The following is a 16,347-nucleotide window of genomic DNA, read 5'->3' on the forward strand; positions in this document are numbered from 1 at the left end:
ACTACAAATGGTACACTGTTGATATTACACTTTTGTGAAACAATTCATTTATAAGCCCCATTTCCACACGTATGGACACACCATAATTCTTTACACAGAGATTTTTGCAATCACCCGGGGCCCAGCAAAAGAAAGAATTGATGTTGTTCATGGGGATTCTATTTAAGCCCCTCCAGCATATTTCGAGAAGAGGAAGACATGACTGCTGCATTTCGAATTTTCATGTGCTTTAAAAAAATATAATTCAACCCTCTACGTTTAACCACAACGGCATGTTATTTTTTTACGGCAGATAATGTAAATTAATTCCTATCACATACGTGAATATGTATATACATATTGACATGTACAGTAATTCAAAAATATTTTCTGCTGTTGTCACATAATTAAAAATTAAATTAGAAAAAATACTAATAATTAATAACAAGAAGAAATAAAATTAGTTAAATTACTTAAAATTGGTTGAGAAAAAAGTTTATGAATCTATATACAAATTATAAATATAGTTCATCAGCCAATGCAGTACAATGTTCAAACCCAAAACACAGTAATTCGAAAGAAACTTTTATAAGACCTCCTATAAGGACTGTCATGTATATCACTGTACCCATCACAAAGAGTACTCTCACAAGAAAGCTAATCTTTCCACAACAAATTATCTTTGAGGATCAGCTCACTAACAATATGTCACTGAAGTATCAGGAAATACTTTTCTTTGCCCAAAAACCCATAAATGCCAACAAAGAGACAAGGTCGCCTCAAGCACTGTAGAGGCCATTGTAACTAAATGCACAACTGTCTCCTGCATCTAGTGGGTTTGGGGTTACCTGTCACCTGCATACTTAGGGGTTTAATGCTTCCCGACTTCCTTTTAACACATGCAGAATTTTACTCTTTTTCTGCCAGCACCAAGTACTGTTACATAGGTGACAAAATATTGGCACTAAGCAACATTCCTGTCACCTACTTCTCATGTAACTTTATGCACTGCATTACACTTTTATAAAGTTATACCCTTGATGAGAATTTAGATTTTGATAACATCTTACAATTTTAGTTCATTTTATACAGCTTCACCGCAGGTTAATAGAAGTAAAAACTGAACCTTATGTGATTATTCACAGGAGAATCACACTCTCCCTCAATATGATACTTCTTTTTCCACCACAAGGATGATGGGGAATTAAAATTAACTTGCACTCCTGAGCCAAAATACACAAAATTTAGGCGTACCTCATACTAAGCAGCCATCATAAATATAGTCCTTTAAAGTCCAAATCAAATAATTTTACCAAAGACATACTATTCTAAAAAAGTTCATAGAAAGTGGCAAAAGACAAGAGATGCTTGTAAGCATGCATACAAGGAGAGGTACTACAAGATCTTAAGGTCAAATTACTCTACTATGATGGCAAATTAATAGATTTTGGCCAATTCAAAAGCTATGATCTAACCTTTTGAACAGACCCAAACTCATATACCTGGCATGCAACCTCACACGAACGAAAAAAATAATCAAAATAATACCGAGACTTTCGTATTGAAACAAAAAAAAAACAAAACAAGGGCACTCAGCAAAATGTCAAAATTTTAAGGAATTCTCATCAATAGATATCACATGATACCACAAACATTCAACTTTTATGTTCAATTCAAAACTCATACGATCCTCAGACACACATATCCTAGAATACTTTAATTTCAACTAGCACCTCAGGAGTTGGAGGAGAATAACTGCAGGATGCATTGATAAAGTTGATAAAAAGTCAGTTTTAGATGTTCAAAAATTATTTTTTAGATATAAACATGGCAATTTTCCATACTTTTTCCAGCCTATGCCCCAAAATGTATTCAACGATTAAACACATTCATCAGAAGGGTAAATGAAATTTAAAAACCAAATAAATTCTATACTAAACCCAGATTGCAAAAGAGATAATTTAGGTGGAAATTATTTCGGTAATTTGTGGCAAATTTACACTAGTAACCTTTACCCTTTCTATACCACGTTATTACTCGCATTCAGAATTGCCAAGAGTGAAGTATAAAAAATATATAATGAGGCATTCATTTAACTGTTTGAGGTTGAGAAAAGTTTCGAGTAGAAAAGTAAAGTTTAATATATCCATAGCGACACTACAGTGATATTTTTCATATTATTTTCAATTTCATTCCGCAAATAGTTTCACATTATATACACACTATCGATGAAAGGCTATGGTCATTAACAAAAATTCAAGTAATTAAAAATAACCTGATTATTTTCGAAAATAAAAAGAGAAGAGTACTAATTTTCATCAGATAATTATTTTCGTTAAAATAATTTTTATGAAAGATCGAATTTATATCTTGACGGTTGGCTATTTTGGATCCTCAACTGCAATTTGCGACTACTGGACCGTAACGTTGGCTACGAGTGAACAAGTAAACAATGAAGGAGGAATATGAACATGACTGCAAGTGCCGAAGTAACATGCCTGGCAATTATAATTTCTAGCTATTACTGGATCATGAAGTAAACTAAACTAAGTTGCCTGATACAATGCTGAAAATAGAAAAATATTCAGTGGAAAATTTAACCAGAGAGTTCCATCACTTTTTGCTGTGATGCCATGGTGAGACAATATACTTTTTAATAACCAATATAACTAAAATTTGGTTCCCTCAACCTCTGCCAAATTATAGCACTCTTTATTTACAGTGATTTCATTGAAAATTTCAGGTGAAAAAGTTTGGAAAAGTAGTTTTTAGGATTCTCGTTTGGGCGAATTTGTTTCCTTGTAATCATTCCCCGAGAAGTTCGGTGTGGAAGCTGTTGTCACCAAGTGCTCAACGGAAGAAAATTAGTTCCAAGTTTAACATTGTTTCCATGTATTTTAAAATAAATCAAATTGGCAATTCCTCTTAAAGCATAACTGTTATTTATTTTGGCTATTTCTCCTTCTTCGAGTATGTATGTCCTCATGAATGTGGGTTTTATTTTTGTTATTGTTTCTTTTTCACCAAGTGGTTATTTCCTAATATAAATTTTGCATTTGAATATTTAGTAACTTTTCGTCGTTCATTAAACAGTTATTCTTCAATATCAATGTCGATTTCGTTCATTTATTGTGCATATGAACACCTATAGCGCATTAAAGCCATGTACTGTTAGTTCACAAAATCACCGATATAGGGAGCGTCGTCATGTTTATTTTAAAGCTCCACAGATGGTTCTGATGTTGCATCAGGAAGTTTTACCCAGAAAAAGCGAATTTTACCCGTGTTTTACCACGAAATTACCCGAATTTTGCCACTTAAATTTACAGATATTTTACCCGTTAACTCACAGGTTATTGATCTTTTACCACAATTTTACCAGTGTAAAATTAGAGAAATAATGGGGTAAAATATCTTTTGTGCTGACTGAGAAATGATATGATTCTCTTAACTGAAAAAAATTGAGGAAGAATAAATACTTCATAAAACTTTCCGATTACGTTAACATTTCAAATGAAAACAGTCTAACAAATGTATATATTGTACAAAGATAATAATGATATAGTCCATCATATGTTATGAATGACTAATGATTCAATAAAAAAACTGCTGTCTTCATAAGCTAGAAATATCTCTTTGAATGTGATTTCTGTCCACAGCAAAGACACCAGTTATGGTACAATTTAAGAAATTATGTATTCAAATGACAGAATTCCCTTTTATTGACAGGAAACTTAATTGAAATTTACTCCAAAAATAAACAAAACAAAGCTGCATTAGACAAAAATCTAACAGTTAGTGATGAAAAAAATCACTAACACGAGAAAATGGTTTCAACGACATGGTTCAAAGCAACATTTCATTTCAATTTCCCTGATTTTCAGTCCGAATATTTCAAATTTCTCCGACTTCATATCTAATGGAAAAAATTTAGCAAGGCATATTGCCAAAAAGGTTCTTTTAGTGGAAATAAAGTCATGTAACACCAACTAGGTACTACCCTGCGCTTCTCTGCTAGGGTGGCAAAAAAAAGCCAATTTACAGCCCGAACACAGCAACAATCAGTGTCAAGTGGAAGTGCATTCGAACACATCTTTTATCTCTTCGATGCACATATGGAGTTTTCCCCTAATCATTATATAAAATTCCCTAAGCGGTATGAACCCTGAAGAAAAGCTCAAAAGGAGACCCAACTTTACATGAAACACAGTAAACAATAGATAGAGTTAAATAGAGCTATCTTTTGGCACTGCAATACTGTAAATTCTGCTGTATATTTTTCAACATGGAAATTTCACCTGAAATAATAGCAGAGCAATGTGAGTGTAACCAAAACTGAAACAGAGTAGTAATGTACGGAGAAGTAATATACGACAAATTTTGCCTAAGTGCCCAATATAACTGGCACTGAAGCATCAAAATCACTTCAAACAACCATGTATGTGGAAAATATGGATGAGTCCATCCCTGAGTTTTGACTGATTTGGTTAACAGAAAACAAAACCTCTACTGAAGAAAACTCTCAAATTGGCCGCCATCAGATTAAATCAAATGCTTGCTATCTCTTCAAATGATCATTGACTGAAAATCATTAACCCTTTCGTGCTGAATGTTAGGTGGAGCCGATGGGCATTTTAAAAATGCAGAAGACCTGACGTCGGGTAAAGCTGTCGTGGATTTTTAAATGCAATGACCGGACGTTGGCTCTGGGCAATGCGAGGGGAGGAGGTGATTGCTGAGGTAGAAATTGTGGGATGCATTTAGGCCCGGTCTGAGACCGAGCTTAGCGAGTCCTTCGAGCCACTCTTCAGCAATTAGGCGCGACCCTCTCACTCGTTTAAGATCATCCTCATGGCATGAATCCGTTTCGAAGTGGTCATATTATCAATAATTTTTTCAATGATACATTTTGTTGCATACTATTTTTTTTTTACTTTGAAATGAATTCCCCATTTTGCTCAGTGCATAAGAAATTTTTAAATGAAGTTTTAGCGTTAAAAATGTCAAACTTCTGCCTTCTCTTATTACCTTCTGTTAATTCATGGTTTTGTTATTAATGCTAGAAATCCGTTTAAAATTCCCCGACGCTTAAAAAAATGATAGTAATTCTTTTAAAAGAGTAAATTATTGAAAATCAAATGCAATATTTGGTTGAAAAAAATACTGGTAACGAAAAAAGTTGACCTTAGATTTCTGCTAAGATTGAGTGTGAGGGTCTTGTTCAGTGGCCGGGCTAATGGACGGAGGCCCGTTCAGCTGGTCTTAAATTTCAGTGGTCTCAAATTTGAAGGACAAAAATACCAATGTAACTTCACCCCAAAAAAGAGCTCCGTAAAGAGAGGTTTAAAATATTCTAATGCTACTCGTAGCACAGAAAACGTTTTCCAACAGTAGACACGGGCAGGAAAAGTTTAATTAAAGTGAGTAATAAAAGAATTCAGAAAATGGAAGAGAAAGATAAGGGGGCATCCATTAATTACGTGAGGTGATGTTAGTGATTTTTGGACCCTACCTCCCTCTTTAGTGAGAAATTGTGAGATTTGCTTGACTCTCTCCATCTAATCTAATCTGAGATTGTTTAAAATGCATATTTTCTGCGTAAATACATTGTATCTAATCTTTGCTTCTGAAATCTATGCTGAATTGCATTTTTACAATAACAATTTATTTCATTACATTAAATATTAAATTAAATTTCAAAATATTAACTATTAGTTAAGACTAGCATTTTAGATTACTAAGACTACAATTTTACACTGTGGAAAGAAAAATTATGTATACCTGCCAGGACCCCCCATATGAGATTGGGTGAGAATCAACTTGACCACCTCCTATAAGCCTCACGGCATTAATGGACTAAGCTATGATGAAAAAAAATCTTCCCATTCAGCCAGTCTCCAGTGAGTAAAATAAGGAAATGCAGGAGTTGCCGCCCATTTTTGACGAGATGACTACATCATTGGCTTTCTGGTTCATTAACTATTTTTCAGAGGATCTTTCATTAAGGGAAGGAATTGCTCACTAAGGCTAGAAACGAGGCCTAAACACATGGCTGAGAAGCAGAAAAAACACTCAGCATGAGTTTGTAATGTTTTCAACTTATCTGCGAGGGGTTGAGGCTGTCAATTTTCTGTCACAAAAAGCTTGAAAAGTAGGTGACCAATAGAAAAACAGAAGAATTTGGGTCTCTCTATTTTTAAAACTATCACAATCAACAATAAAATAAAATCAGTGAAGAGGCCAACTATAATTTAAGAGAGAGACTAGATAAAAATTAAGCAATAGATGTTACAAACCCAGTCAACAAAGTATTGTCGGGAATAAACATTAATCCTCTGCCATTAACTTTTAAGTGCGGCAGGCCAAGCGGAAATATCAGCTTTTGCCGCTCGGGCAAAAAGTATGATGGGCCAAAATATCGGCTCTTACGTAATACATTATTTAATTTGCTATAACTTACTACATTGATATATTTTATTTCAGTGAACATAAAAATATTTTGTCAATATTAACCAGTTTAACCTCAATCATTAAAAAAGCTTATAGATATGTGATAAAATATCTGTATTTTTTTGTCCTAGTTGCTACATTTTACTAAAATACCCTCAGCATTTCTCGCCAGTACCCCAGGAAGAAGGATAGCACATAGAGGGTTAATAACACATAATAATGCAAACTTGGTAGCATTTGACTGAGTAAATCAACAGTGTTTGTCACAGTTAAGGATTTCTACATCAAATTTAGGTACAAAGGCAAAAAGAATACACACTAGGGATGAATAAATTCAAAAATAACATTCAACAGGTCAACATCTATTTAACCAATTTGATACATGATTCTAAAATTCACACTTTCCACGGAAAGAAACTAGAAATTACTGCCAATTCTACCAAAACTACTCTACATCACACTCGTCAAAGCCATGACCACTTTCAAGATCACCTTCAAGAGCACTAATAAAATAGCAAATCGAAAAAAGCTTGAGTGCAAAATGTCATAGTTGGATTGCTTTTTCTGAATAAAAAAATTAAAATTAGCTTCACATTGGCCATCAAGGACTAATACATTAAGAGTAATCAAAGAAAACTCACCTATGTTATCAGCACCACGGGGGATGATCACATCTGCAAACTTCTTGGTCTAAAGAGAGAAATTCGGAAAGTTAGTGACATAGTAATATGGTTGGCAACAGGCATTTTTTGATACACAGTAGCTCTTTTACCACCATCAACGATCCTAAAATTGGCTTGACCAGAGATCACGATGCTACAATATTCCGGATGATTTTAAATGCTTCTAGACTAACAAGAAAAGTCCCTCAAGTATCCTCTATCAAATTTTGCTAGGTGATAGGAAATAGATACTCATGAGATGTAATTTAGGTTTCAGTCGCTAACGCACAATAATTTTGAAATATTAGCAATGAAAAGTACTAGAAAACGCCTAAATTAATGCAACACACAGCACAAATATAGACCCTTATATACCATTACTAGGGAGAAGAGCACAGACTGTTTAATGCTGTGCTTCGAGATGCATAAATTTAGTACAGTGCAACCTCGATATAACGACACCCCACGGTGTACTAATAAACACTCGCTATAGCGAATTGTCGCTTTACCGGAGGTGGAGCAAATAATAGCCAATATACCTCTTGCGAACAGATATACAGGAACAGGAGTGGTGCGGCGACAGATAAACATCTATCCGATAAACGTAAGCATAAATCCAGACGAAAGGCGATGTTTTTTTGCATCACTAAATTTCCTTACTCAAATAACGACAAACTATTCAAACAATTTATAAGCGCCGCACTGAATAAAAATAATGCAAAGCATTGTTTCGTCGATCATTATATTTATCGGACGACAGTTTACCACATAAATTTGAGACTGAGCACTCCATTAACTTCATTTCTAACAGATCGCTAGCAATTACAGAGGTTAAGGAGTCTTGATGAAAGTCCTCCAGCGGTGAAAGCCTTGCTATGGCGAGAGCCAACACCGAAAGGGTCTCGTAAAAACGAATTTTTTAACACGCTTATTATAGGGTCAATTGACGGTGCATCGGCTATCTCTCGTAATAGCGGGGGTGTCGCTATAGCCCGTACTCGCTTTAACGAGGTTCCACTGTATCTCAGTAATGAAGTGTCGTGGGCTTATCCTATAGTGTTTAGGGTTTTGCAAAAATGTAAATGCAAGACATTAAGTCCAATATTATGTCTTCTGCCGTATTAATAATAAATTTCCATTGTGTTCTTAGTTTATAAACTTGCTTTCACTGTTTAAAATTTGAACGTAATGTTCAAATTTTTAGGTTATGCCCTGTCGACAAAAGCTCTTTCCATTTTTCAGTGACAGAGAGTGAATGAAACCCCACATAAAACAGACATAACATTAGGAAAAGCATCTAAATTATTTATTTCAGGTCAGAAACAACAAGTACAAACCAATTAAAAAGATCAAGACTACTCTTAGACGGGCTATAGCGGGGGTGTCGCTATAGCCCGTACTCGCTTTAACGAGGTTCCACAGTAATTTCTTAACTTTAATTTTTAGTAATTTTTGTACTTTCCATCTCTAATACCTAAAGAATACCAAGCTTTGGTGGCTGAAACCAAAATTACATCTCATGAGTTTCCATTTCCTATCATAGAGCAAAATTTGAATGAGATCTGGTGGTTACACTTGAGGGACTTCCCTTTCTACAGATTGAAATAATTCATGCCCAATTGGTATTTTAAACTGCACAATGTCTTTCCATTGTATTGAAACTTTATCACAAATTGGGTCGTATACTTGCTTTTGCAAATAATAAAATAATAATACAAATATATCAACTAATAATAAAATAAAAAAATCAATTACAGATTAAAGAAATTATTGCACTGAAGACACTCACTACCTTATGTTTTCATTATAACAAAAAAGATAAACATTCATCAAGATGTTATATATCTGGTAAAATCAAGATAAATAATATGTCATGAAATTATAACACACACAGAAACATAGACTTACCGGTAAGCAGAACTCTTCAAAGGCCAACTTCACAAACGTAGTATATTGAGTCAAAACCTGGTCTAAATCTCTTCCTCGTTCTTGTATATCCCTAAGAACTGAGTAGATGAAAAAAAAAAGAATGAGAGATGGGGCAAGAATTTAAAGATTGCATTGATTACTACTGAACATACAGATTTAGTTTTCCATTAACTCCTCAAATTAGATATTCATTTCATTCTAAGACGAGTGAAATTAAAACATTATAGACTTTGATCAAATGATAGATCACAATAGGGTAGTTTCCTTCATCAAAGAAAACGAAAGGCATTGATTGCGATTCGTTACCCACCATTAGTGTTTTCATAATATACAAATTATTTGGTTTTAGAAACCCCAGTTTAGACGAATGGTCACGGTCAATTTTAACCTCATTTGAAAAAGGCCAGAGTGGCACCCATGCGATGCCACTCCACATGACGTCACAGGGACCTAGTTTCTATACGAGTAGATAGGAGTTACACATCCTCTGAGATTACCAATTCATGCATGAGGCACAGGGCTCAGGGAAACATGTCTTAATAATCACTTATTAAAACTGCCTAAGGTCGGAAAGTTTCCTTAATTTGATAAGGTATTAATAATCCTTATTTAATCCAAGCGCTACCAGCTAGCAGGGTACTCTGCTACCTGCTAGCATCCTGCATCATATCAGCGCTCAAAGCCTCGCCCCAAGGTCACCTCACTCGCGGCAGCGGGAACCAGAACGACGTCACACGGGCTTTTCCCGGCATTCATACTTAGCCATCGCGTTTTCCCGAGCTTGAAAATTTTCACTTTTCATTTAATCGCGAAAAATAGATATCGTCATTTAAAAATCTAAAAGCATGAAATGCGTACTCCAGGAGTAATAATCTTTCGATTAAGGCAATAAAAAAATAATAGGAAACCACCCTATTCTACCCATCAAAGAATAAATAAATCACACTCATCTTTTGTGTTCAACGGAAAGTTTTCATTCCCAGACAATATAGTGATTGTAATTACATGTTTCTCAGAGCACAGTCCTTCAGATATGCTCCAGTAAGTTCAGTTTAAAAAACTGCCTATCCCTCAGAACGTCAAGCATAAGCATTTGATGTCATCTAGCCCATAGCTGCAATGACTACCATAATGAGCTTATTCAAACAAGGTTAAATTTGACCTTTGATTTCCAAGTAAGCCGAAACTTCTTCACTTAAGCATAGGCACATAAATATCATATTTATGATGGGGCACAAGCTGCAGTTAAAAGATCTTTGAATTCTTTGATGAAGGAAGCTAACCTATAGTAAGATCAAAATCCCTTGAGGATATTTTGAAAAGAAACAATTTTTATGATATAAGATCATTTTTATATTAATTTGTTGATGAATAAAGATTGCAGAGGATACAACATGAGATATTTTGCTGTGTGACATACCTAAAATAATATCTTTAAGTTAAATGAACATGAAGGCCAGCTACTTATCAAAAACATACTTTTAATAGAATTGTTCATTTGGAATAAAGAGCAACACAACTTACCTCTTCTCACAAGCCTTGTGTCAGAATCCATATCAACAAAAAGTTTCATATGAAACAGGTTCCTTATTTCAGGAAAATAGAATACAAGGATTCCTTCAATTAACACAACATCGGCAGGGTATATAGTAACTTCTTGTCCTTCAACCCTAAAAAAACAAGTAAAATTAATGAATAAAAAAAGTTGTTTCCCTTTCTCCCCTAGAAGTATTGAAAATTGGCATCCAGTATTACAGGACTCATAGATAAAGAAATACCCAGTGTCAACTGCAATTGGGACTCCATGGGGCCTTAGGGGGCTGGAGCCCCCCCATAAAATCGTTACAGATGTGAGGAAAAAATGTGTCAGGCTTGTCGATTTTCGCCGGAGTGCCCAGATATCGAGATTCGAGTGATCAGCGTTCTAATGTTGATCATATGACTCTTCTAAAATGCTTAAAAAACTTATAATTCATTACTTATAAAATTTACCGGGGCAAGGTCCCCGGTTTGGGCCCCCCCAATATTGTTTGTAAGTCAGCACCCCTGATTGGACGTGAGTACTGACAATAAAAATTTGATGTTGGAGTCTTCCTGGTTTATTTATTACAGCATGCAGTGCACGATAGGATTACCTCATGTGGGGAAAGAATTAGGAAATAGCTACCATAGCCCACCTCATGGAGATGTGCGAGCAACAAATCTTTATGGCCACCCTCCTACTCATAATTAAAATTGAGAATCATACCACCTAGTTTTGTTGAAATATTACAAAAATAATTGATAAGAAATTTTTAGAAAATGATATAAGGTCTTACCTAGCACTTTTCAGTCCTTAAGTCCACAACATGTTGTTTTTAAAGGAAAACTGATTAGCGTAAATTTCCTCATACAAAATTTGCCTACGCTTAGGTTACTTTTCCACGGTCGACAAATCAGTTTTGCTTTCCAGCGTTTTCAAATTCCAATCTTATTTCCTCATCTCTAGTAGTCCTTCAAGTTAGGATATAAATTAATTTTAAAACTGCTCCTCCTTCTTGAAAGAAGAATTACAAATTATTCAAACAATACAGCTAAAAAGACTCCCATGATTCTTGAGTATCTTCATACCTCCAATGCCTTATCTATTTGATCTGGAAGTCTGTATCTTATTTGACGAATTCAAAAATTTGGCAGTAAAAATTGCTCGGGATTTCAGAGGTAGCTATTTGTAATTGATATGTTACATGCAAAATTCTCTTCCTTCCATCAACATTCCCCTTTGCAGTAATTTTCAGGAATTGCTCTATTTGGGTTTTCATTTGCGTTGCGGTCAATATACCCTCCAAAGTTGCGACACTTGACTTGGACACCATCAAAATTCGTTGCCCACAGTCAGATGTCTAAAAAAGCTGTTTCTTCTAATATGCAGAGCAAAAACATTTTTTAACACCTTTTGTGATATATTTTTGCTACTACGAGTAAGAATACTAGTGCACTCATGTTATCACAGCAAAAAAAGATCCAGTCAGGAAAAGAAAGTTGCTAATGATTCCGAGAAGCAATCTAATACAGCATAAAACGTGTGTAGATAATAATAAGATTGACTGATTAACGCATATGATAGAAATTACAAGAAATTAAAGTGAAAGTTTTAATTATTCGTGCCTCCTCTCCCCATCATTAGCCCAGATAATCGGGAGTATGCTACAGTTGAATTTATTTCCTTGTTATTTTCATAATCAAAATCCTCAATATTCCATTACAAACAAAAGAGTGGTTTCAACTAATTGTAAGAGTTCTTCGACGATGGTGCACCAAGGTTTTACTTCCTTCTCCGAGTTAACGAGGCATACAATGCAGATAAAAAAGAGCCTATCTCAGTCAGATGCCCTAGAAAAATTCAACTCCAGGATTCCATATGAAGCATGAAATCCTACATAACTTCCCTGATTATTCTAGGATTTCCATGTTGCTGGAAATCACACAGATGTGATGAAGAGTTTCAAGTGTTCTTCAGGAAATGCTCTGGAGTTTTCATTTGCATTACGGTCAATACAGCCTCTAAAGTGCAACACTTGATTTAAGCACCATATTCACTCATTTACCAGAAGATCTAATTGAGAGTTTGTATTGGGGTATGTTTGTAGGTAAAGGACTAGAAAGGATTCATTTTTTTTCATTGCTAGAACCCAAGTTGAGAGCAAAAACTTTGAAGGTAACTGAGATATCAACCAAGCTAAAATCCGGGAGTAGTCCCTGAATATCATTTGCAGAGAAAGCACCATATGCATATGTTTTACTAAACTTAATTCCTTTCCTACTATAATACTTTAGCCAAGTACTTCAGTCGGCTTTCACTTCAACAGGCCATTTGGGTATGTCTAAATACAGCCCATCTGAATGCATAACTCTCTCACCTTTCAATCTTCATTCTCTGAAAAATTTCACCGACAGATTTGAGTTGATGGCCAAGATTGTAAAACTGCCACATTAGCATTAAAAAATCCAGTGTCTACATTTATGGAAAAAAACCTATTTGAATAGCTATTCACTAGAACTCCCTGACTGAAACACCTTGATATTGGTTGAACTGTCCATGCAATGACAATGATCTTTATATTAATGCCAAGATCCCCTATGATACAGCAACAACACCACAATTCTTCTTCAAAACCAACAAGTACACATCCAGCAGAGCAGTACAACACTTGTATTCACCTCCAACATCAATTTACAGAGTCTACGACCACACATTCCGCAGCCAGCATTTGTGTTTTGCCGCAAAAATTGAATCACTTAATTGGTCCTTTCCCAACAAACATACCCTGATACAAAAGGTGGTACCTCCCTAAAAATCTGATGTGCCAGTAGAATGGTGGTCTATAATATACTAAGACAGTGTGGTGAAACCAGGAATATGCTTTAGGGTGTTGAGGGGCCTGGGGGAGCGATCCCTCCAGGTAACAGGGGATTCGAGGGTTAGTCAACGGTTGGTATTGTGACTCATCTCACTACCATAATATTAATAAATGATCTTTAACTTTAAGCAGATGCAGTTATAACATGTCAAAACTAGACAATAGTTTTAAATAACTTTTTGTATCTGTGAGGCCTTAGGGGGGAGGGGATCTATTCCCTCATTCCTCCATTAGTTATGCCAAACTAAGAGACAATGAGAGGAATAAGATATTGAGTAAAATTTGTCCTGGTAAAGAAAATTTAAGGCAGCCGATGATCCGGGTTCCATCCCGGGTTCCAGGAACCAGTAGCCTTGAGAATGGGTAATGTTGATAATTAAAAGTTACTGTTGAAGCTCGGCATCAGGGGAAAAGTTTATTCATTCAATTTGCCAACTTTAACCAATTACAATGAACTGGAAAAATGAATCTCAGTTGGGTAAAGAATACAGAACAATAATTCAAATTCAATCAGTGAGATGATAAAGAGAAACAAGGCGTCTTCATATCACAGTGGGAGGATACCACCACACACACAATATTACTCAATTAAAGGATTATCCAACAAAAGTTGATACGTAAAGTCACTGACTAACATGGCAGTCGACTTAGGAAAATCAATGCAAGAGCAATCATTCATCATTTAAGGCGATTGATATTAGTAAACTCGACAATTGTTATCGAAGGAAAAGGGGAAACATGAGGGAAAACTGGAATTGGGAAGGGGTTGAAACTGATAATCGCTAAATTAGGTGCCTAACACCCTAGAGCATTACTGACGACAAATAGCCATCCCGATTGAATATAGGAGCACAGTTTGTGTAGCAAATGGCAGTCTTCCTACCTGGTATTAGTCCGGTAGTCGTACACTGGCAATTTGCATTTTCTTCCAGCAAGGATTTCCTTTAGCGTAAAAAGAATGAGTTCATCATCAAAGGCAGCTGAAAAAGAAAATTTTAATTTATCCACTGATATAAGTTTGCCATAACACCTATTATTTCCACTATCATATATTGACAAGAAAAACTACCTACATGGATGGTCAAAATTGTACTGCCCTTTATCGGCTTTCAGCTTTTCTTCAGGAGTCAAGCTCTTGTAAAAACTGTCTTGACTTATACAAACAACCTGTCTTTTGGTTTGATCCATGTCGACCTGACCCAATTTTTCCATGATTCTTTTGCAAACTGTAGACTGAAAACAAACAGAAGTAAATGCTGATCGGTTAAAAAACACGTGCAAGATATTTCCTCTTAATTAAAATTCATCGTTATCAGCGTAAACTGAAGTAATCATGCAAATAATTTCTCACCTTTCCAGATGCTGTTCCACCAGCAACGCCAATGAGGAAGGGAGTTTTGCCATTACTACGAGGACTGGCGACGCAGTCACCGTTTTGATATGCAGCCATTTCTGCGACACGATATTATCATCAACAACGGTAAAGAGCATAAAGTTTATCAAATTAGAGATTGCTCCCTACCAGTCTCCATGAGAAGCTATCGTGTGTTTAAGGTGTACCGCTTTCTTCCATACGCCTTCTACCACTTCTACCACACGCAAGATATGTCGCCGCACACGCCAACCGCCTTTCTACTGTTGCTCAGGGTCTACGACGTCTGCGAATTCGCACAATACAAAAATTACAAAAATAAACATATTATAGTAAAAGTGACTATTATGTCGCGTTTCATAACACACCCAAGAATTAAAAAATCGAATATTTTTCATCTTCTTCTAATAATTAAGGTTTGATCTTGAAATGATAGAAGTCATAAATAGGTGCAAGGGTACGAGCCGCGAGGAACCGCAAAATTATAGTCATATATTGTATCATATAGACTCAGAATTGCATACTATTAAAGATATTATTTCTTACGAAACAATCAAGACGACTGTACTCGAGGTTTCTATGCAAATAAATGCTAAAGTTACACGTTCAAGTGTTCATAAAGTGTTGGAGTAGCTACGGTGTGAATGGTGTATACCCTGAATCCTGAATAAACTTATCCTGGCACCCCTTTCGCGTGTTTAATCTCAATTAGTATTTTTTAGATACCCTTACGAATAAATTTATCCCATGACAAATATTTGTATGCATCAATTCTCTGTACTAGAAATAAAAAATGTAAATCATGATGGAACTTCACAAGATTTATGAGGGGAGGGGGAGGGAGATAAAAAGTAAACAAAGGGGAGCAGTTGAATGCAACGACTAGTAACACGCATGAGGCACCATAATTATCTGAAAGGAAATTGGGATAATTTTAATCATCATTCAAATGCTGTTAATTTTATAAGCGACGGAAAAAAACTTTTTACATTTTCGTTTTGAGGTCCGCTTTCTGCGGATTCGCGGACGCTCGACGATAGTCGAGTCATGCATCGGCTACGCACGCCGCGCATGGCTTGAGGCCGTGTCTATTTTGAAATAAATTTCCAGTGTGATTTCATCCTTAGCATCGTTACTGTAAACGTGGTGACCTTAATTTTAGTGTCTGTGATTTTTTATTAAATACATTATTAAGTCATCGCATTGATATTCACTCAACTGTTGTTAAAATGTGGAAAGACATTCCAGAAATTCCGGCACAATATCAGGCTCTTTGGTAATGAGGATTTTTTATGCTAAACAAAGCACAATAATTCATTGAAATTATTGTTGCGCTGAGTTATTTACGCGAGTTGGAGATTTTCACCTTAACTTGATTGCTGTCTAATTGCTTCGATGGAGAACCGGTGAGTTTTACTCAACTATTTCTATACCAGGTTTTACATAATGCTTAAGAGATTGGAATGGATATTCAAATGCTAAAGATTATAATAGCTAGTAATTATGAACCCTTATTTTGCAATTTTAACAGTGTATGTGTGAGCGTTCGTATTTG

At 35.5% G+C, this 16,347-nt stretch overlaps 2 protein-coding genes across 4 annotated transcripts in view; one reads left to right on the forward strand and one right to left on the reverse strand.

Annotated features, from left to right (window-relative positions):
• Positions 1 to 15,127, reverse strand: part of LOC124169698 (uridine-cytidine kinase) — a 42,073-nt gene extending 26,946 nt beyond the window's left edge. Inside the window, exons 1-7 of one of the 2 annotated variants that reach the window (XM_046548384.1) lie at positions 14,943 to 15,126; positions 14,772 to 14,872; positions 14,494 to 14,653; positions 14,304 to 14,400; positions 10,545 to 10,690; positions 9,000 to 9,097; positions 7,071 to 7,119 (exon numbers count right to left, since the gene is read on the reverse strand). In XM_046548384.1, the coding sequence (XP_046404340.1) occupies positions 7,071 to 7,119; positions 9,000 to 9,097; positions 10,545 to 10,690; positions 14,304 to 14,400; positions 14,494 to 14,653; positions 14,772 to 14,872; positions 14,943 to 14,952 (661 nt within the window). In that variant the 5' untranslated portion in view covers positions 14,953 to 15,126. Of the gene's footprint in view, positions 1 to 7,070; positions 7,120 to 8,999; positions 9,098 to 10,544; positions 10,691 to 14,303; positions 14,401 to 14,493; positions 14,654 to 14,771; positions 14,873 to 14,942 lie in introns of both variants that reach the window. The other variant, XM_046548383.1, reaches the window with a different exon arrangement.
• Positions 15,128 to 15,850: 723 nt separating this feature from the next.
• Positions 15,851 to 16,347, forward strand: part of LOC124169020 (ribonuclease 3) — a 49,751-nt gene continuing 49,254 nt past the window's right edge. For both annotated transcript variants that reach the window (XM_046547482.1, XM_046547484.1), the window contains exon 1: positions 15,851 to 16,198. In XM_046547482.1, the coding sequence (XP_046403438.1) occupies positions 16,188 to 16,198 (11 nt within the window). In that variant the 5' untranslated portion in view covers positions 15,851 to 16,187. The remainder of the gene's footprint in view (positions 16,199 to 16,347) is intronic.

Source organism: Ischnura elegans, chromosome 12, assembly GCF_921293095.1.
Source record: "Ischnura elegans chromosome 12, ioIscEleg1.1, whole genome shotgun sequence".
Classification (NCBI taxonomy): Eukaryota; Metazoa; Arthropoda; class Insecta; order Odonata; family Coenagrionidae; genus Ischnura; species Ischnura elegans.